Source organism: Manduca sexta, chromosome 13 (assembly GCF_014839805.1).
Source record: "Manduca sexta isolate Smith_Timp_Sample1 chromosome 13, JHU_Msex_v1.0, whole genome shotgun sequence".
Classification (NCBI taxonomy): domain Eukaryota; kingdom Metazoa; phylum Arthropoda; class Insecta; order Lepidoptera; family Sphingidae; genus Manduca; species Manduca sexta.
In genome coordinates, this window is record NC_051127.1 from 9,611,514 (window position 1) to 9,635,109 (window position 23,596).

The 23,596-nt window shown below is 36.0% G+C and overlaps 1 protein-coding gene across 2 annotated transcripts in view; it reads left to right on the forward strand.

The window, feature by feature from the left end:
* Positions 1-4,415: 4,415 nt before the first annotated feature.
* The window catches only part of LOC115446804, a 32,055-nt gene continuing 12,874 nt past the window's right edge, over positions 4,416-23,596 (forward strand). The window contains exons 1-25 of one of the 2 annotated variants that reach the window (XM_037438174.1): positions 4,416-4,607; positions 9,061-9,283; positions 9,902-9,988; positions 10,293-10,525; positions 10,728-10,938; positions 12,374-12,469; positions 12,918-13,147; positions 13,565-13,781; positions 15,224-15,319; positions 15,518-15,747; positions 16,212-16,428; positions 17,059-17,151; positions 17,394-17,623; positions 18,130-18,334; positions 19,704-19,799; positions 20,533-20,756; positions 21,212-21,428; positions 21,514-21,609; positions 21,697-21,926; positions 22,007-22,223; positions 22,330-22,422; positions 22,500-22,729; positions 22,858-23,062; positions 23,145-23,240; positions 23,317-23,543. In XM_037438174.1, the coding sequence (XP_037294071.1) occupies positions 4,482-4,607; positions 9,061-9,283; positions 9,902-9,988; positions 10,293-10,525; positions 10,728-10,938; positions 12,374-12,469; positions 12,918-13,147; positions 13,565-13,781; positions 15,224-15,319; positions 15,518-15,747; positions 16,212-16,428; positions 17,059-17,151; positions 17,394-17,623; positions 18,130-18,334; positions 19,704-19,799; positions 20,533-20,756; positions 21,212-21,428; positions 21,514-21,609; positions 21,697-21,926; positions 22,007-22,223; positions 22,330-22,422; positions 22,500-22,729; positions 22,858-23,062; positions 23,145-23,240; positions 23,317-23,543 (4,425 nt within the window). In that variant the 5' untranslated portion in view covers positions 4,416-4,481. The remainder of the gene's footprint in view (positions 4,608-9,060; positions 9,284-9,901; positions 9,989-10,292; positions 10,526-10,727; positions 10,939-12,373; positions 12,470-12,917; positions 13,148-13,564; positions 13,782-15,223; positions 15,320-15,517; positions 15,748-16,211; positions 16,429-17,058; positions 17,152-17,393; positions 17,624-18,129; positions 18,335-19,703; positions 19,800-20,532; positions 20,757-21,211; positions 21,429-21,513; positions 21,610-21,696; positions 21,927-22,006; positions 22,224-22,329; positions 22,423-22,499; positions 22,730-22,857; positions 23,063-23,144; positions 23,241-23,316; positions 23,544-23,596) is intronic. The other variant, XM_037438175.1, reaches the window with a different exon arrangement.

Consider the following 23,596-nt stretch of genomic DNA (forward strand, 5'->3'; position numbering starts at 1 on the left):
CCAGGTTACTAATAGATGTTTCATGTGAGGGTCCGGTTAGGTGGTAACATAACAGCTAAGTATATATTGAAACTAAACTGTACGGATTTTATAGCTGTTTTTATATTATAACTAGCTGACCCGACAGACGTTGTCCCGTCTTAACTATGAATTTGCAGCGCGCATTCTGTAAATCGCTGAAATTAACTTTTCTTAAATTTTCTAACGTTCTGCTCAACTTCTTTAATTTTTTTTTCTTAAGATCCTTCTCCTGACAATAACAAACACAACAAAAAATATAGTGAAATCAGTCCAGTCGTTCACGCGTGATGACGTGACCAAGGGAAATAGGAATTGATTTTTATATAGGTGCGTTCGGGTAAGATCGGATACGGGGTAAGATCGTATAACGAAAAAATACCACGAATCTATGGTTATTTTTTAGTTTAAGCTATGCAGGTGGCCACGCTGTCTCTTTTTGCCCCACCCTACATACCACAGTTGATACTACGACCAAGAACGGGTGCGCTATGTGCATTGAAACAAAAAAGGTAGATTTCGCTCTTCTTAACATTTTTGAGACTTCTGTTTGATTTTGTGGACCTTATTATACTAGCATTAGAAGCGTTATTAGAACGGAGTCCGAACTTGACCCGCGAAGGTCCGATCTTTTCTAAGGGTTTTAAATTTCTATACAGATATTATCATCTATTTTTAAGCTTACACAGAGAGAATTGGAAGATGATTAAATTATCACATAAAATAGCATTAATAATAACCAGTTTCATGTATAAAATGTTGGTATCGCTTCAATATTTTATGAGCAAAAAAGTATTTTCGAGACTCCTCGCAACACACCCAAAAACCGTCCGAAATTAGCCGAACGCACTCTATATAGATATAGATTTTGTTCCGACGTTTCAAAACTTTACAGCCTTCGTGGTCATGGGGCTGACTGCCTTGGTGGCGTAGTTCTACTGCATGCTAGGTACGACAGCACTCTGAGGTCCTAGGTTCGAGTTCCGGGTTGGGCAAAGTGATATTTGGGTTTTTCTGCTCAATATCAGCCCGGAATCTGGAATTTGTGCCCGATATGGCGATAGGCTCGCCCCCTATCACATCATGGGACGGAACAAACTTGGCGAAACGTGAGTGCTCTGGTTGCACCTGTGTGTGTGTGTGTGGTCACGGGGCAGACTTATGACTATTATAGAAAAGGTAAAAATACTACTGAAAATGATAGACGGGAAAGTTAAATTCGCTATTTCATTTACTTGGATTACATACTCACTAATGCAGCTATTTCGTTTTAAAATCAAACTACTGAACCGATTTTAAAACATTTAAATGCGACCGGACGTATCTAAGAAAAAAAATCCAAATCGTTAAATAACTGAGTTTAATAAATTTGTCATTTCTGAAATAGTAAACATAAAAAAACTCGTCAAAATGGGACTATCGTCCTTTTTTTAAGGTTTTTAATAGTAATTACTATGGATATGAGTTTCCCACGATGGATCCATATATTTAGATTTCATATTTAGTAGAAAGCCTACATTCGGATTACAATATCCTGACAAATCGTTAAAATAAATCGTAAATATCATCCTCTCCCAGTGATTCTCCTCTTCATTATGAGTTGACGAAGACAGCACAGATTAAAACGTATTTAGCGTTAATATATTAAGTGAGAAGTTGTCCAAGCCAGTCTTAAAGTCATAAGGAATCATAAAATCAATGAACGATAACTAATCCAGGGTAATAAATTGTAGTAAACATGCGCAATTCTAGACAGGCCGAAAGCACTGATAATTGAATGAAATCATTGTTCCATGACTCACTTGAAGAGTAACAAAGTATTTCGATTTATACTTTGTTAGTCAGCATTTCAAAGAAAATAATGTAAGGTCTCCAAATTTCTGATAGTACGCGCCTTCTGATTGAATTTATTTATTTACACTTTCTTGTACACCAGAAACATAGATTATGGAACAAGATAAAAGAAAAAAGTACAAATGGCGGTCGGCACAAGGCTATCTCTTACAGACAACCATGGGATGGATATAAGAGAATAAGGAATAATATGATAATAAGGATTAAGGACTGCCTCGGTGGCGTAGTTGTATTGCATGCCCGGTACAATAGCGCTCTGAGGTCCCGGGTTCGAATCCCGGGTCGGGCAAAGTAGTATTTGGGTTTTTTCTGCTCAGTATCAGCCCGGAGTCTGAAATTTATGCCCGATATGGCGATAGGCTCGCCCCCTATTACGTCATGGGACGGAACATACTTGGCGAAAAGTGGGTGCCCTGGTTGCGCCTCTGCATACCCCTTCGGGGATAAATGCGTGATGTTATGTATGTATGTAGGAATAATATAGAATTTGTATTATGAATAATGACTATTATCTTGTATAGGTCGATAAATGGGCAAATTTGTAGTCTCGTGGTAAATGATCTCACTCTCTCACCAGCAAATTAGTGAAGAGTGTTTTAACTAATCTTTTTAATAAATCATTGGTTTATCACTTTATATATTACGTCAAACAATTAGAGAATTAAATGGGCCAAACGTAAGCTTCAAAGGAATTGATAATATCTTTATAGAAATTGAAAACCCTTAGAAAGGACCGGACATCCGCAGGATAATTTCGGACTTATTACTAATAACACTCATAAAGCCTGTATGATAAGGTCCACTAAAGCAAAATCCACCTTTTTCTGTGTCACTGCACACAGCTCATTTGTTCTTGGTCGTAGCATTAGCTGCGGTATACGGTTGAGCAAAAAGAAATGGCGTAACCTCCTATGAAGCTTAAACTAAAAAATAACCATAGTTTCGTGGTATTTTTGCGTTATACGATCTTACCCCTTATCCGATCGTAGCCGAATGCATCTTAAAGAATATTTTATAGATAATATAAAATATTCTGGCAAGAAGTTGTTTTATTTTAACTATACATATGACAAGATGTCACAGCATTCTTAGATATTTATACAAAAATAACACATTTATAGGAAATATACTTATATTCACATTCAAAATAAAATATGAAGTATTTTTACAAAGGTTTTGCTATTTCACGGTACATTGAGTACACATCACATAAGCTCATTTTTGTATGAATTTTTGCTGGTGGTAGAATAAGTATATTTTATAACCCGGATAGCGACCACCGTACACAAGGTATTAAAACCCGCCATAGTAGCCTCGGTGTGTCACATTCCGCGATCGGCATATTTATATCCGGTTTCAACATGCCGGCAAAGTTGTGTTGGCTATTGACGTAATCATCTCTCGTCAGTCGACATTCTATTGGCCCACACTACACTTACCATCAGGGGCAGTGGCGTCACATCACCTTGCCCAAATTAAAAAAAACGTCCGCTCCATAATATAATCTAAGAACTCTTGGCCTGACAGAAACATGATTGTAAAAAGGTGCTTTGAATATTTTACAGGGAACGATAATTTTATACTGACCAAGAAACTGTAAAAGTCCGATAAGTTGATACGCTATCTTTTTATTAATGACCTAACTTTTGCTCGCGGCTTAGACCGCGTGAAATATTTTTTCGGGATAAACGCCTCGCTCGCTACATATTTTCCCGGAATAGAAGTAACCTATGTCCTTCCCAGAGTCTCAAACTATCTCCATACTAAATTTCATCGAAATCCTTTGGGTAGTTTTTGAGTTTATCGCGTTCAGACAGGCAGACGGGAGGGGCGGGGGACTTTGTTTTATAATATATTTTTAGAACTTTGTAATAGGTACAATTTCGCCATACATGACTGTGGCGTAACTTCAACCGTTTACGCAGCGCACGCAATGGAAGTTCTCAACAGGAATACATTTTCCCCGTTTTTGCAATATTTTTTTATTAATGCTCCTTCTATTAGGCATAGCGTGCTTTATATAGCTTATAGCTTTCTCCAATAAATAGGCTATATGATAATGATATCAGCTCTGTATTATGTACTCTCCCAATGCTGGGCATGGACCTCGTCTACTACTGAGAGGGATACTGTCCATCACGCTGGCCTAGTGTGGATTGGTAGACTTCATACACCTTCAAAATTCCTATAGAGAACTTCTCAAGTATGTAGGTTTCCTTCATCGTCAAAGCAAGCAATCATTCACAAAGAATACACACATAATTTTAGAAAAGTCAGAGGTGTGTGTCCTTGGGATTCGAACCTACGGACATTCGTCGGTTCCACATCCAACTAGACTATCACTGCTTATTAATGGGCTACCCAACACTAAAACAATTTTTCAATTCGAACCATTCGTTCCTAAAATTATCGCGTACAAATAAACAAACCCTTCAGCTTTATATAATAGTATCTACGTGAAAATACAAATTCCAATTAACAAAATGCCGGTATATAAAGATAACAAAAAATTGTCACATTGATAAGATGTCGTATAAAGGTGGTAATTAATAAATACATTCTTATTTGACTAGTGTAGTGTGCTGCTGACAGTGACGGAACATGATCTCATGATGGATGTAAAGTTATTAGTTTTTAGTCTTTTTGGACTTATCGGTGTGTGTGTGGGACAGTTCGTACAGCCTGGACAATGCAATTCTAACTTGCCTGTAGCTTCGAACTTCAACGTGTCAGAGGTAATATTATTATTTATACTGAAGGGTGTTCTGTAGAAGTGTGGATGAGGTGGAGAAGTGTGGCTATGAGGATATCTGCCAAGTCTATTTCATCTCATTTATTGCAGCCTTACTCCTAACTCCAGGCCTGCGGGTCACATGATCCGCCAACGCATTCGCATTTCCCCGTCAAGAGTAGTGCGCTATCTGGTTTATCGCCAAACATTGCAATAGTAGCTCAAAAACCCCTACAAAGGTCTCACTAGTATTTTTTTTCAATTTAATTAAGTTGAGTGTGGATAAAAGCTTATTTAACTCAAAATACATTTATTTTATATCATTATGACAATAAAGTGTAAAAGTACAATAAGATGCAAAATTTGTGCCCACTGTCCACTTCCAAGATCGGTTGGACAGCCTTGCCCTAGAGGTACTTCAAGCCTCGATAGGGACTCCACAAAAATATTGGGCATAATAGAAGATAATGTCAAACATGATTAGTAAAGAATGCCTATAGAACTAAATTTAATTCCTTTTTTAAATGACTTTAGGGCTCCGTGAAATATTTTGTTTTCTAAAAAGCGGAACGTTATAAGGTTGAAAATGGCTGATTTTATGTGTTCTATCATCTATTTCAACTTGGTTTACGATCTTTCGCCACTTCCCCTTATTTGAGGGAAATTTAAACAATGTCTACGTATAAAAGTATTTTGTTTATAACAAAATAAGTATATTAACAGATCAAGTTTAAACAAAATCTTGTATATATTAATGTCTTAGTTTTCGAAAAAATAATTAAAATATTTAATTTAATAATTGAATGTAATAAAAATTATAATGATTTTTATTTCCGATTCGATCTTCTCCCTATTACTGGGTCACAAGTTGCGGAATTTGTAATAAAAAAACTTGTATATTAGAAATCTTTGGACCTATGTCAAAATGCCAAAAATCTTAATCTTAAGGTTATAGCTTAAGGTCCATTTTTCATACATTTTGTTTCACCTTTAATCTGGGTAACTAAACAAGTATTGGCAAGTAAAGAATTTAAATTCACGTCTAGTTAGTGATTAGTTTTCGCAGTTGAAAGAAAAACGTAAAAATAATTAATATGCGTGGATATTTCGCCCTTTAAAATTTAATACGACGAAATTTAAAAGGCCGAAATATCCATGCATATTAATTATTTTTAGGTTTTTTTTTCAACTGCGAGAACTAATCACTAACTAGACGTGAATTTAAATTCTTTACTTGCCAATACTTGTTTAGTTACCCAGATTAAAGGTGAAACAAAATGTATGAAAATGGACCTTAAGCTATAACCTTAAAAATACTATTATCGGTAATTGGTACAAATATTAAGAATTAATTAGTGTTGGTGTCGAAAACTGTAGTGACCACATTTTTATCGTAGATCAGCGATACCGTTGTATCGTTCGATGACGTCATTAATAATTGGCGTCATACTTCTAGGTAATTAATTATCTATACATAGTACAAGATAATATACTTGGAATGATATAAGTATACAATGAAACAAATATAAAAAATACAGTCGAAATGAAAACCTTCTTATTTTGAAGTCGGTTAAAAATATACAAACACACATCACGCATTTATCCCTGAAGAGATATGCAAAGGCGCTATCAAGGCATTCACTTTCCGCCAAGTGTGCTCCGTCCCATGATGTGATAGGGGGCGAGCCTATCGCCATATCGGGCACAAATTCCAGACTCCGGGCTGATACTGAGCAGAAAAACCCAAATATCACTTTAAGACTGTGACAGTCTACATAAGTCAGAATATGGCACCTTGTCAACCACTTCAAGTGTAACATTATCTACTTACCGAAACAAGCTGATATGGATTATGACGGTTTTTTTACTTAAATAGAATATCATATGCGGACGTTGCTGTCTAATCATAGGTTCTAGGCACAGGTTTGAGGAAGACAATCTAGTCTTAATGTAATTAGTGCTTAAGTATTGTTTAGAATGATTGTGTTCTGTGCTATGCCTTTAGTTAAAAAAAAAAACTATAAATAATTTAGTCAAATTACCCTTGCTATGAAATGGGATAAATGGGATCATTTCTAGATTTACTAATGTCAGGGATTATCTATTATTAAAATAAAAAATCGCTGCCGAGTGATTTTAAGTGTTCATTACTGCCATTGTTTATTTATTTTCGATTTATTATATTGTATCGCCAGTGGGTGAACAAAAGAAAGTATACACTCAAATTATACTACCTAGTTACACGCAACCAGAAATAATATAAAACTATTAAATTGGACATAATTTACACTAAAGGTTTACAGAATATGATTTAAGTATACCAAAAATAAAGGTGATTCAAAATTTGTAAAAAACAAAAATCAAACAAAAATACACCTGAGAAAAGCACCAACGTGAATTCATTTAAAAAAAATGCTTTATTCATCACGTAGGCGAACATAGTTGCACTTATGATAAGTACATGAGAATATTTAATTATTACTTAATTAGATTAGCTTATATAAACAAAGACAATTTATACTGAAAATAAAATAAATGAAAAATATACTTAGTAAACAAAGAAGCCAGCTCGGGCTGGCAGGGAAGAAGAAATAAAATGTATATATGTATTTTTAAATAAGCAATAAGGGAGAAACGCGTCGCGATCCTCACAGGTGAGGACAATAAATACTCACAAAGAATTATGTAAGTCACTATTGTGGATATCCTCTGTGTTCTGGGATGGTTTACGCATTTTGGTTAAATATTATGTTGATGTATGCATTTTTATTTGTCTGCATGTGTTTTATTTTTTTTCTTTACTAGTTTTTTATTGATTATTCCCGTAAAGAGTTCCTAGGATCACGCCTAGTACTGCTAAATGATCATTGACTTAATATTTAATACTTCATAGCCATAATAAATAAAATAAGGAAAAACACAATTGATTAAAACTAATTAAGGCGGTACAAATAAACACTATTATAATATCCATCAAATCAGTATCTTGATCAGTTAGTCTATCTTATTCATAAGAAATGATACGACTACCGGTAAATTTGTTACTAACATGATAAGAATAAAACGATTTATTAATTAGAAGAATTTTATAAATCTATAATACGTGAAGAAAAACCTTTGTACTCTTTTTATGCGCGCATGGCAGTTTGAGATTTGGCATAATTAAAGTTCATTTAGCGGAATGCGATAAATAAAATGTATGTATAATGTGTTTTTTATTGATTTGAATGACTAGACGAGCTTGCCTTCTGATGGTAAGCGATACGACCGCCCATAAATTGTAGAAACACCATCCAACACCTTAAATTACAAAGTATTGTTTTGTATTCCATTGCGTTCGCCATTCTGAGACATGAGATGTTAAGTCTTATTATGTCCAGTAGTTACACTGGCTACTGTGTTGTCGCATTTTGACCACCGAACTACCATTAGTTTTATTTAAAACTTGAAGCCGTTCATTCTTTTGTTTTTGTTCATTACAATCATTATTGATAATTACCGATTGTCCCATGTCCCCTGAGCGTGTCATCAAAAAGCAGAGCAGTCCGCCGTGGGACTGAATAAAGTTGTATGAAAGGTACCTGAAGGCGCAGTATTTATACTTTTATGTTTGTTACCTATTTTATTTTATATAAGTAGTTACTGTATAATTGTTAGTAATAAACTTTTTCTTTCTTATCCTTCACTACTTGACGTGGACTGTTTTCTTTGAATTCTAGCATTCATTTTCATTTATGTTACATCAATGATGTAACATAAATTATGATATGATGGAAATCATAGTATCTTGTTTAATGGGATTTTATTTTTTTTAAACCTATAAAATTCGGTTTCTTTGATTCATATTACACTTGTTACTGATTTATGTATATTTTAGTGTCAATATTTTTCGTCTATCGCCTGTGTGTTCCATCTCCAGACATGATAGGGAGGAAGCCTATGGCCATATTACACACAAATTCCAGACTCGGCGACTTTAAAGTAGAATATATTTTTTTTAATCATTACACCTCCAATTATTTAATTAATCAGTATTAAGATTTACCCTGATTACTAATAGCAATCATTTGTAAATTGGACAGTACGTAAAAATAACTTATCCAAGATAAGATAAGGGTAATCGGAAAACACAAGATAGCACTTGCCTTGACTCATTATATCTAAAGATTATGGACTGAAACATGAGTATGATGTCGACTTTAAAGGAAGCGAATGGGGATTATGAAGGGAAGGCCTTCAAAAATGTGGCTAAATATAAAATAGGCAAGCACTGGCTTTCTGCCTGTGTGAGAATTGACAGGCAGTGGTGATAATTTATCAAAAGACAAACAACTGACTCATTTGTCTGACTAGAAACAGATAAGAAGCTATAATGACAGTTGACATCACTATCTTAAATTGAATGAGAGAAGTACTGGGGAATACCCAAGTTTTTGTTAAAAATATCTCTTATTTAGTTCGTAGGAACCTGGTATGAGGTCGCGAGGGCCTGGACCCCACGGCATGAGGGAGACTGCGCCAGCCTCGAAATCAGTATCGTCTCCGAAACAAACACGTCCGCTGAGCTAGGAGTACTCAGCTCGTCTGTGAGGGAAAACTTCCTAGTCGAACTTAATGGATCAGCTATTTATGAAAATGGAACCGCCAGACTGTTAATCACATTGCCAAATTTCAATAATTGTAAGTATATTCAGTTTTTATGCCTCCTTGCTTTTGTAGTGACTGTGAATTGGGAGGACCTGGGTTCGAATCTCATGTGCAACAATTTTTGTGATTATTCGAACATGAATTGCCTAATACCGAATTCCTCAGAGTAGTTTGAGATCGCAGACCGTTGATCATAAAATCTCAAATCCTCTCTGCAGCATCCCTGAAAATAGGTGTGGTGCAACCCCCATATTGGAATGGGATAAGAGCTAGCGGTAGTGGTAAGAGCTAGTAGTAATCGTTGTCCCGCTCGTAGTGGCTAGTGGGACAACAACTTATCCTACGGAGTTTTATTTATTTTTTACACACATTTTATTATTAGTTTTGAATAATATTAATTGTTTAGTATTAAGCCAGCTGTATAAAATTTTACTTAGTTTCGCCTATAGCTAGCAGTAGTAATAGTATCTACATACTTTGTCCTTATGTCATCAATACAAAAGTTTTCATCAATTGTGTCATTATTATAATTATGTCCTTCAACTCAAACTAAAAACGGAGCATTAAATTTCTTCACATTAAAAATATTTTTTACTGTCTCGAGCCATTATTTTACTTTAAACATATTTTAAGACAACATTTTGATTTCAGCCATTAATTTTTGGGTTCTGGACTTCCAGCCAAGCGTATACATCATACTTTACGCATGTGAAAACATAAGTCCGACGCAAAGGAGCGGTAAGATCCCTATTTAATAAAAAAATCGCCCCACATTTCGTTTAATTTCTCAAAACCATATTATCTGTCTCAGTACCTTCAAATAATTGTATAAGTATCAGGTTTCTAACAAACCGACATAGTTTTAACGACAGAGGAGGGTAATCATTCCTCCTCCACCAATAGTCTATCTAGATTCCACTTTTCTTAATATAAAACGAAGTAGTCACTGCGGCGCTGGGATAAAAAAAAATCTATGGACCAGTATCTTAGCTTAATTTTGAATCCATATCATAACAGGCTCAAACTGCTGATTTTTTTTTAGTCTACGTATGGCAGCTCTTACGGACCAATGCGTACCCCAACGAGATGGTACCGGCTCTGATGAATACTACCTTGAACAACGTGCTAGGCGTCAACGCTCTGGATCTTTATAGCGTATCGCATACTAACTCAAGTTGCTACATCTTGCCGACCATCAATGTGGGTGAAGACGTCATCCTTCCTGGACAGTGTGATGTCAATATCCCTGTTGTGCAGAACTTCAATGTACCACAGGTGATATGTCATATTTAAATGAGTCCCTGGTATAAGAATTCAATTCCCAACTAATTTTGTACAAAACAAATGTTTTCTACAAGTTCTGATGTAGCACCATATTGTACCAAAAATACATAATTCAAAGACAGAAACGAATTATATAAAATCTAATGATCTATGCTCCCTTCAACATGTAAATTATGACAAACCCAATTTTCAGTTCCTCGGCGTGTGGCATGAGATCGCTAGTTACCATTCCGCCAACGCGATTGGCGAGTGCAACAGAGCGGAGTACAGTCTCGGTGATGGTGTTGTGAACGTCATGAACAGTCAAGTCATCAATAAGACCTTGCTCAGCATCAATGGTTTCGCCAGAGTCAGCAGCAATGACGGCAGCGCGAGATTATCCGTTGTGCTAAATGTACCAGGAGGTAAGATTCTTCACTTTCATTATCAGCTCTTTCTATCGTTTTATTGAAGTGATATATTCTTAGTATGTTGATCGCAGCTAGCGATTTCGTCTTTCAACTTTTGAAAATATAGATCTGTCTGTACTATAATCAGTTTTATACAATATTTGGATTTAGGCCCGTGTTCGTCTTTGGTTACTTTATACAGTATTGAAATATAATCTATGTCGCTTCTTATGAAACAGGCGTACAGAATGTTGTCTATAGTTTCTTTAAACTCATATAAAACGACATCACCAGTTTAGTTTCATTCTTTGTGATTACCCAAATTACCCGAAAGATAAAAATCCTTAAAAACAAGTGTTTCGCTATACTGATATCTAGATAAACTTTACGTGCAGATATTTTGTAATATCGCGTTATACCCTTGAACTAAATTCAATTAAATTTTATCGAAATTTTATTGCAATATTGTAACGTCTTGAATCTCCATTTACAATATCAATGATATATTACTGAAATTAAAAAGGAAACGCCCGTCACATAGTTATATGATGATGACAATTCAAAAATCATTCCAATTCTGTACGTTAAGTATTGATAAATATTGATATCGGATAATATGATTAATTTGATAAAACTAAAATAATTACTTGTTTTTATTATTAATCGAACAATCTAGAAGTGGATATTAAGACTTCCATTTAAGGACTTACGATACAACTGGCCTGTAGTTTACATATGCGAAACTTCGTGTCGATGTTTGAATGTTTGTTCTATATTCTTAAGATATATTACATACATTATATTCTTAAGATAGGACAAGGTGGCGAAACATAGTCCGAACAAAAGTTCTTCAGCAAGGTCACGACCCTATTTTCAATAAACGATCCCAATCTCAGTCTTCAATCCGATTCCGCGAATGAACCAATCAAAATAACTCATTATTAAAAATGTCAAAAATATTTTGTTCTGATCGGTCCTTTTTGGAGTTAGTTCGAAAAAGCAGTCGGGGTCGCTTATGAAAATGGTTTAGTCATTTTTGGAATAGGCTGATTTGAGGCTGTGGTTATTACTGGCTCAACAAAAATACCTGTCATTGGAATTGTGCTGCTAATTAAGATAGCTGGTATTCCACTTCATGTTTGCCTAAAATATCGAAATTCAGCAACGATATAAAGTTTATGAAAAAAGGGAGAAAATTAAATATTAAATTAATAGGGGGAGGAAGCCATGAGTTAAAATATATTGCAAACATAATTCTTGGGTCTTTGACATTAAAAAAATACATATTCGGAAGCAAAAATATATTAAAATTACTACTATTTTATATTTTCTATAGTAAAAACGGATAAAGAAACTGGAAATCAAATGTACGAATAGCGGTCCCTATCCTTTAGGACACATTTTTACAGAGACAAAGTTATGTTATATTAATTTTATTTCATATTTACAGGGACCGTACAGCAAGATCTTTGGGTTATCGCCACTGACTACAGTAATTATGCAATCTCCTACACTTGTGAAAATGTCAACAACAGCTCAAAAAGAAGTAAGTTTATGCAGATGTGATTGACTTTACCAAACCACATTTATCATTCATCACATTTTTACCAGGAAGGCATAATAGTTTGTGACTTTATCTCGTAAATTATTTGATTTGGGGCCTATTTTACAACTAATCAGTAAATTCTACTCATAAATGAATAAGCCGACGAAATAAAAAAGTCAAACTTGAATCTGTGCCCCCAAAAAAATAGTAATTAAATGAATACTATTTACATTATCTGTATAATACGATATTCTTAGATAAAATTTTCTTGAAACTTATGAAACAGGCCCTTAGGATCGAAAATAACAATATTACCAAAATTTTATTTTGGCCCAGTACAACAGTATGCTTGTCTCATCATGGGGTAGAAATTAAACTTGTCAAAATTAAATACATTGATCCAATCTCCGTCCGTCCTTTCATGATATTTTTTTTTCTATCATTTCAGTATACAGCTGGATTCTGAGTAGAAACCCACAACTATCGCCCAGCGCTGCGGCGCAGGTGAATCAAGTAGTAAACTCTATAATGGAGCTCAACAATGCTTATTACGTCGCTGCAGACCACTCTGATTCCGCTTGTTTCTATTATCCCCCTCCCGTGCAGAACCAGGCCGTCATCTTTAGAGGACAGTGTGACCAGAACATCCCTGTTGTTCAAAACTTCAACGCTGAGCGAGTGAGTATATATAACACTCAATTTCAAACGTGTAGGTTATAAAATAAGTGCGAGTGAGAACCAGGGTTGCAATCCTAGATCTAGGAGTAATATTAGGTTTCTCTACTCAATGTCAGCCTGGAGTCTGGAATTTTTGCCCGTTATGGCGATACGGACGTCCTCTATAACATCTTGGGACAGCACAAAGGCGAAAAGTGGGTGCCCTGTTTGCACTTCTGCCAATAACATAAAGGCGTGATGTATGTGTCGAATTTGTGATCTATGACCAGCAGTAGAAGATCCTGTGGCTTTTGATGATGATGATACGAAATTAGGATCAATTGTGACTTTTATGCAAATTAGTGATACCTTAGTATTGATTTAAATGTATACTCATTTCCTTCTTCTTCTGTTTGTAATAAACGCCCTCATTTACAGTACATGGGTTTATGGCATGACACCGAGTCCTACCCTACCCGCTTCCAAGGGGGATCCTGTAGTAACGCGCGCTATAGTCTGTCGAATAGGGGCGTGGAAGTCTTCAACACCCAGGTTATCAACCAAACCCTGGACACCATCAATGGATTGGCAGTTTTGGCCAGTACGGACGGAAGTGCTAAATTACGCGTCACCTTCCCTGTCGCTGGTACAAGCCGTGAGTAATCTTTTATTATCAACACTTATTAATAGGTTTGTAAGTTTGTAATCTATGGAAATACTCGGACAAATTTAAAAAAATCGTTTTATAAACCACGCTATCTCGTAATAAGCGATATTTTGAATATTTTATCAGGAAATTAAGCCAGGTGCACGCGAGGGTGAAAGCAAGTTATTTATATTTAGATGGTGAAATTAATTTACACTCCTTCAATAGGTTTGTGGAATCTCAGTTTTGTCTCATCTCATTGCAATTTTAACTCAACATTTAGTGTTACAACAAACATTCGTAAAATGTTTCTCTGACGTCAATAGCAATTGCTAATAAATGTATGTCGTTATCCGATAACGGAAAAGCTGATTCAATTATAACACCTATGTTTTTGATAACTAAGAAATCATATCCTTGTTTGGATGTCAAGATATTTTGGCACTTAGATACATTTATCATAAAATGCAATGTCATTGCTTTATTGTTTCCTTATTACTGCAAAGAAAGAAAGGAAGTTTTATCTTTACTCAGTAAATGAATTTTATTTTAGAATTATAATATTTTTTTATTAGTAATTATGTCACAAAACAATTTGCCGAGATTACGATTACTGAACAAAATGCTAGGTAAAATATAATTGTAAAATAAACAATTATTACTTGTTAAATTTTGTATTAATAATAAAAAAAAATTATCAAGAGCATATTAGGTTAAATGAATATATTGCTTATAATAATATCTAAATTAATTTTTCCCGTTTCTATAGTCACTTATGTATTAATGTGTATTAATAATACATAATAATATCATTATAATATACCTGCTGTCCCACTGCTGGACACAGGCCTCCCCTACTACTAAGACGGATTAGGCCTTAGTCTACCACGCCGGCCTAGTGCGAATTGGTAGAATTCACACACCTTCAAAATTCCTATAGAGAACTTTTTAAACATGTCGGTTTCCTTACGATGTTTTCCTGCACCGTTAAAACAGGCGATAATTCACAAAGAATACAAACATAATTATGTTTAGAAAAATCAGAGGTGCGAGGTGCGGCCCTTGAGATTTGAACCTGCGGACATTCGTCTCGGCAGTCCGTTCCACACCCAACTAGGCTATCGCGGCTTTTTTATAATGATATTAGTTACATAATATTAATTATTGCGTTTGTGTATTTATAATATAATTCATTATATATTTCGTACACCTTATGCTGCCCCATGTTTAATAGTCGAATATATTTGTATTAAATTGGTAATAAAGATAAATCCATTCTATACGATTGAGAACGTGTTACGCCAAACCCCATATTGTAGTTACGACAAGAGAGCAAGTCATTGCACGGATACTGGCCAGTTATGAGTAAGAACCACAACACTGCTAATGTTTCTAGCGTCTACGCGTTACCTAATGTTGATCATGGAACTAATATGTATTTTTTATTTCAGAGACAATTACTACAGATTATTGGGTATTGGCCACAGACTACGACAGCTATGCTCTAGTCTATTCTTGTATGCCTCTCGCCGACAATAGACGACAAGGTAAATATGTCATTTATAATATAGATCTGCATCAGAATCACAGTTTATTGCTTATGAAAAATAACACTTAATAACATACAAATATCACAAATATACATTAGTAGTTAAGTATGGCATACCTATAGTTTTTAATGCCTTCAATCTATTTCCAATAAAACCCCTGGTTTAAAAATTATACAGCATGATATAAAATTTTAGTGACCAGCTGGAAACTAAGTCGAAGGAAGGCGTTGACGGCTGCAGCAGCGACCATCATTAACAATGTGATGAACTCTATCGACGTGCTAGACCAGCGCTACTATCAGGCCATGGACCAAAGCCCTAATGGCTGCTTTTACATCCCCGAGCCTCAGGAGGGCGTTCCAGTAGTCTTTCCTGGACAATGCGATCCAACCATACCGACAGTCGTAAACTTCAATTTCAATCAAGTAAGAAGTTTATAAATTGTTAATGGATGCAAAGGAAACGTTACTGTATTATTCGTAAAAGACTATATCAATCTGTTTGATGACACAGCTGATATTATTAAACATGAAACTTAGTTTGCGAGTGATCATATATCTGTATTATTATACTATGCCTCATTATCTTAAGATTAAACGAACATATCGTGAAAAAACTTACATAGGCACTTGATAATTCTACATGAGATTTTGAAAGGTATGTGTAGTGTGCTACCCCGCCTAGACAAACATATATACTATAGCCTACAGCCTAAACTAGTTACTTTTAGAGGAAACCTGTCCACAGCAACGAGACAATATAACGCAGAACAGATGTTACTATTTTAAAAAAAATTATGCACAGTTTCATTCCTTCAAAAATATATATTTGTGTTACACGAAATTAAAAATATAATGTAGTAGTTAATTCATTACATCTTCCTTTACAGTTTGCTGGAACCTGGAACGAAATTGAGTCTTATCCTAAGGAACAGCAACAGGGACACTGTATCAGTCATGACTTTACTGTAGGAGGCGTCAACACGTTCAATGTCCGATCAACGAATGTATATGACCAGTTCCAGGGTTTATCTCAGGGTACAGCCTCGCAACCTACTGGCCAACCCAGTGGAAGACTGACAATGTCTATTAGAGTTAACGGCTCAGGTACAACTTATTTCGCTAAAACCAACTCGGTACATTCGAAGTTAATAAATGGCCTGCCTTGTTATTTCATATTATTGAGTCACAATTCAAGCTAGTCATCATTATCAGTCCGTTGTAGTCCACTACTGGACATAGGCCGCTCTCAAGATACTCCACAGAGCCCGGTCTGCTTCTTTATGCATCCAGTCGCTGCCGGCCCTCTTGTGTAAGTCGTCCCGCTATCTGGCCAGAGCTTTGCCAAGACGTGGTCTCCTCTCCAGAACACGCTTACTCCATCGGATATTTGTTTGCGTCATATGTGGCCAGCTCATTGCCACTTCAACCTACTAACTTTCAGAGCTACGGGTCTCTTTCGGATCACTACGTTCCAATTTTGTCCTTCAGAGAGGCTCTTTACATAGCACGTTAAGCGACTCTCAGTTCAAGCCAGTGTCTTGCATTATCTCATGGGCAGATTCCATTGTTACCTCGGTGAAAACCCTTTATACCTTTATAGGTAATATTCCCATAAATTGAAGTTGATGAGGCTTGTAATTCCCTGACTGATTCAATCATATTATTTATTTAGTTTCACTAAAAAACTACGTGCTAATGGTATCTAACATTTAAAACCAGAAATATTTGTTTCAGATATTTCCTTCCCCTACTGGGTAATAGCTACAGATTACTCCAACTACGCTTTGATCTACAGTTGCATAAACTTATCCGAAGACTTCAGAGGAAGTAAGTTTAGTATAAAAAGAAATTTAATATTTTACTACTACAAAATAATTCGAAAGTGCGTGGATGTTAAAGCCGACTTGAATAAAATTTTAGTGTTGGACTAAATCCTGTATTAACATAGTTTTTATCCCATAAAAATGCAAAGCAGAACTTTTGATCAGGTCTTTGACAGACGGACTAATATCTATCACAAATTTAAAAAAAAGAATATGATCACAATTAACAAAAACAATTCTTTCCAGTTTGGAGTTGGAAACTCAGCAGAAGCCGAAGTCTGACACAGACACAGAGAGATATTATGAATATAGCAATGTCGAACATCGAAGTATTGGACAATAGGTACTTTGAGAGCATCGATCATACGGATGAGGCTTGCTTCTTCCTCCCTGAACTGGCACCAGGTGAACCGATTATACTGCCTGGACAGTGCGATCGGAATATAAGGGCAGTGCAGAATTTCAACGCGGCTAGGGTAATTAAATTTTGAATACAAGTTTAGACCCTAATTGTTTGATGTATTGAATAATGAGTATAATTAAAAAAGTCTATAAAAGATGAAATAGTAACGGAATTGGTGAACATTTTTTTTTTATTCCTTTGAATGACGAGACAAGCTTGTCTTTCGTCGATATCGATACGACCGCACATAAACAGTAGAAACACCATCCAACACCTTGAATTATAAAGTATTGTTTCCACTGCGCTCGCAATCCTGATACATGAGGTGTTAAATATTGTTATGTCCAGTAGTTACACTGACTACAATGTCGTTCAAACCGGAACACAACAGTGATTACACATTGCTGCTTGGCGGCAGAAATAGACAATTTGGTGGTACCTGCACGGGCGGAATATTATTCCCATGATATTTTGAAATGATATAAATTTAAAAAAATAGTAAAGTCTCATTATTCACACAAAAATATACATCGCGGTAAATAAACTGTTATTTAGTATTCATGATATTTTTTATTTCAGTACCTCGGACGCTGGAGACTGATCGAAGGCTATCCATCAGATTCCCAACGCGGCACATGCCAGGAAGCCAATTACGAGCTCGGACCCACTGGAAGGGTTATTGTTTTCAACACTGAGGTCCAAAATCAAACTTTGCGAACAATAACCGGTGAAGCCACTGCTTCTGCTGATGGCAGTGGAAAGCTATCCGTCACATTCCCGCACAGTATGTTGTGTTCATTTAAATAATCTGCCTACGCGATTTCTCATTACAGTTTTCATCTATATATATAAAAATGAATTGCTGTTCGTTAGTCTCGCTAAAACTCGAGAACGGCTGAACGGATTTATCTTATCTTGGTCTTGAATTATTCGTGGAGGTCTAGGGAAGATTTAAAAGGTGAGAAAAATTCGAATAATTGCCGGGAAAATCCTCAAAACAGCATTTTTCTATTTCCCATACAAACGTTTTCTAAATAAAATGGAGAGTCAATTTGTAATTTATTACCGCTGCATAAAGTTCAAATTCGCGTGCGCGTTGGAGGATCTAATATCGCGTTCTGAAACTCAACAAAAGTGAAAGTGAATCGCGAACGCGACAAAATTGCATAGTCTCAAAATACATAGTACATAAATAGTGGTCGGCTTCGAGAAACTCAATTTTAGCTAACTTCAGTTGTTAATATAATATATAACTCAAAGGTGACTGACAGTGATATATCAAGGAACAGCCCAAACCATTGGACGGATCGGGCTAAGACTTTACATGCATAAAGCTACTATGACGTAGGCATCCCCTAAGAAAGGATTTTGATAAATTCTACCCTTAAGGGGATAAAATAGGGGATGAAAGTTTGTATAAATGTTCTTGGATTTTCGATTGATTGAACTGAAATTATAGATTGGGGATAAAATTAGTTTGAACCTATAAGTACCGGGAAAATATGTAGCAAGACTTTTATCAAACAGTGGAATTTTATCCTGGAAAACACCTTCACGCGGGCGAAGCCGCGAGCAAAAGCTAGTAAACAATAAATGTAAAAGCCATACAAACTATATGTGTTGTTGTTGAGGTAAAAGTAACTTTGACCGTCACTATCCATGAAGAAACTGGCTTTTAAGGCTTAAAATTCCAAAAATGCTTTCTTATAATTAAACTATTTTTATCGCGGTTTATTTATAGAAACACAGATAACCATCAAAAATAAGTATTTTAACTGCAATCTGCCGTTAACATATTGGAACCGGCTGTTAGAGAAATCTTGCTTGATAATCATCATTGCGCATCAATCAGAATTAAGAATTTATTAAATTAGTTGATTATTAATTTATTACTCTTCTGTCAATATACAGATAGACCGGATTCTGAATATACATTATTTATTGCACATTTGTATGTATGACTTACAGAGAGTATTACGCGAAATATGTGACATTATTATATTAAAAATGTATACTTTCGCTTTAAAAGCATACGAGTAATTAATATCCTCTAAAAAAAAATTGTTTCAAGTATTTAATATTGTTATTATATCGAAATTCAAGCGATCTTCGAGAATTTGATTTATTAAAATTTATATTTTCTTTATTTACAGCATCAGTTCCTTTTGAATATTGGATTCTTGATACAGATTACGATGACTACGCTTTAGTTTACGGTTGTGTTGACGTCAGCAACACCCGCAGAAGAAGTAAGTTTTAATATAGATATCTGGAATAAGTTCCAATTTCTATGACTTTTTATAGAAAACCAATTATAAAATCTAGAAATTTCAAAATTTCCAAAAATACACCTGGGATTGTAGCCAAGACTACATTCTACAGTTAACACTAATAGAAAACAAAAAATCGTGAGAATTTTATACCCGATCGGTGAGTCTACTGCTAGGACATATGGTGATTGGTCTCTCATATGTGAAAGTCGCCTGGGTAGATACCATCACAATGTCTATTTCTGCCGCTAAGCAACAGTGTGTAATCACTGTTGTGTTCAGGTTCGAAGGATATTATAGCCTTTGTAACTACTGGACATAATAAGACTTAACATATCATGTCTTAGAATGACGAGCACAGTGGAATACCAAACAATACTTTGTAATTTAAACTGTTGGATGGTGTTTCTACTATTTATGCGCGGTTGTATCGCTCACCATCAGGCGAACAGCAAGCTCGTCTTGTCATTCAAAGCATATCAAAACAAAAAAATGTAATTTCTATACATTTTTATGGACCGTACCCAAGTCTATCACTGCAAATAATATTTGTAATCTACGTGACATGAGTTATAAAGTAACTAATAAAACCGGTTCGAACCTGAAAGATACTTCTGCAACTTCGACATCGAATTTATTATCTACGATAGGAATTGAAGATAAAAGATCCAAATTAAATAATGGTAGGTGCTAATTATGTTAAAATTTACAGTTTGGAGCTGGAAACTGAGTCGTACTAATTCTCTGTCGGAGAATGCCACTGCTGCGATAAACAAGGTCGTAAGAAGTGTCCAAGTGCTGAACCAGAGATACTATGAACGTATCGACCGTTCTAATGCCGGGTGCTTCTATTACCCGGAACCTAGCAACAACCGGGTGGTATTCCGAGGCCAGTGCGAGGACATACCTGTGGTCCAGAACTTCATGGCTGACAGGGTATTTGACAACTTCTTTATTTTTATCATCCCAGACCTACGATTTTTCTATTTCACCTTTGAATTTTATTCAGTCTTATTTCTTGTGCATGTTTTTATTAAAACTTACTGTCATGAATTATGAAATTTTATTGTAAAATTATTTGTAATAATAAATAGTAATAAATGCACTCGACAGTCGCCCGTGGATTCCTAACCCACGATATAATTCTTCGTGATCTCCGTCCAAATAAATTTTCAGTTGCAAATACCCAATCTAACAAAAATATTTCTATAATCACACAAACATTTCAAGCAGATATCTGTTCGGGGGCAGAGCCGAAATTCGATTGACAGCTGGTTAATTCTTTTTATCTTGTCAATTATGGTATATTCCATCATTTAAATAGTAATTATTATTCTTCATCACATCCTGCTCACAATATTTTTTTTGATAAACATTGATTACATTTTCAGTATACGGGCTTATGGCATGAGATCGAATCATACCCAGCTCCCTTCCAAAACGGTAATTGCAATAATGCATACTATACATTGGTTGGTGGAACTGTGGACGTCTTTAATACCCAAGTTATCAACCAAACCCTGGATACTATCAGGGGTACGGCAGTCTTAGCTACTACAGACGGAAGTGCCAAGCTTCTTGTTAGCTTCCCTATTGCTGGAACAAACCGTAAGTTATAAGGGCTCTTATACCATACACAATAAGATAATGTTTGGGTTGATTAAGATTTTCAATTGTTTGATTTTCGTTACAGAAACATCACTGGCTGAATATTGGGTCCTCGGTACAGATTACATAAGTTACTCTATTGTATATTCCTGCAGAAACATTAACAATGAAGAAAGACAAGGTATTATAACAAAAGATTTTTAACACGGCATGACTCATTAATTTGAATGAATAATTGACACAATTAAACCAATTATTTTGCTTTTAGTAATAAGTTGGAAGCTAAGCCGAACTAAGCAACTATCAGTCCCTGCATCGACGGCTATTAATGCTGTAGTCAATTCGGTCGATGTGCTAGATCAGCGATATTATCAAGTTACTGACCAATCTCGCGACGGTTGCTTCTACTTCCCTGAGCCACAGCCGGGCGTACAAGTTGTATTCCCCGGACAATGCGACCCCAACATACCTGTCGTACAGAACTTCAACATGAACCAGGTGGGGTTTATATTAGTTCAATTGTTACACTCGTCACAATAGTTGAATAACATTGATATACATAAATCTATTCTTAACAGTTCCAAGGCACGTGGTACGAGATCGAGGCGTACCCGAAGGATGACCAACCAGGCCAGTGTATCAACCACCAGTTCGCTGCAGATACCAACAATAGACTCAGCCTCATCTCTAACAACGTCCTGAACCTCACTTTAGGTGTCTCCAACGGCAGTGTATCCTTTGTGTCCAACGACAGAAGCGCAAGATTGACCATTACCATCACGAGCAATGGCACCAGTAAGAATTTCAAATTATTTATTATTAAAACTCGTAGATTGCCTGCTCATACGTAATATTACAAATTAAAACTTCAAACTACTGATATTTGAATACGTGTTTTCAGCTGTAGAGATCCCTTACTGGATCGTGAGTACGGACTACAACAACTACGCCGTGGCTTACAGCTGTGTTAATATCAACGCTGACTTCCGAGGAGGTAAGCTGGTAAATTTCGAATATTTATTTGTTTTGTTGTTAATATCGTGTCAACTCTGTCATGATCAATTTGAACAGTTTGGAGCTGGAAGCTGAGCAGGACTAAGCAACTGTCAGCAGCAGCCAACACGGCCATCAACAACGCCATAGCCAACATCGATGTGCTTCAAAACAGATACTACGAGCTCATCGATCAAAGCGACAACGCCTGCTTCTACTTGCCTGACCTCGGGCCTGGAGAACCCGTCGAGTTCGTTGGCCAATGTGACACTAACGTCCCTGTCGTACAGGCCTTTAATGCCGCTAGAGTAAGTACACCTCTAATGCTTTTTCATATTTGTGTTACACGTTAATTCATCTATTCACAAGAAAAATTTTCAACAACTTCAGTTTATTATAATGGAATTATTTATTAAATGTTCTTTTTTTCTGGCAGTACTTGGGACTCTGGAGGCTGATAGAAAGCTATCATTCAAATTTCCAAGGAGGCACATGTAATGAAGCTACATACTCCCTCGGAGCCAGCGGAACGGTCGTTGTCCACAACACACAAGTCGTGAATCAGACACTCAGTCAGATATTTGGAACCGCCGTCGCTGCACCAGACAACAGCGGCAGACTGACTGTTACTTTCCCCAACTGTAAGTCCTAGAAAAATCAATTGCACGCATTACATTTATTGCCTCACAGCGTAATGATAAAACATTCTTGAACTCATTTTAGCACCTGCACCAATCGACTATTATATTCTGGCCACGGACTACGATAGCTACAGCCTTATCTACAGTTGCGTCAACATCGCCCAAAATCGAAGAAGAGGTGTGTATCTTCTATCTTCTTACCTGAACATGTATATTAATTCAAAATAAATCAACTGCTTTATATTCTCTTTCAGTCTGGAGCTGGAAGATGAGTCGTACAAACAGTTTGACGGCAGCCGCGAACAATGCCATCAACCAAGTGATCAGTCGTGTCAACGTCTTAGACAACAGATACTTCGAACAGGTGGACCGTTCCGACTCCGGGTGCTTCTACTACCCCGAACCCAGCGCAGGCCCTGTCATATTCCGCGGACAGTGCGATCAGAACATCTCAGTTGTTGCTAACTTCGACGCTGTTAGGGTAAATACTAAGTTTAGTTTATAAACAATTGTACATGTAAAAATTTTGCGCTA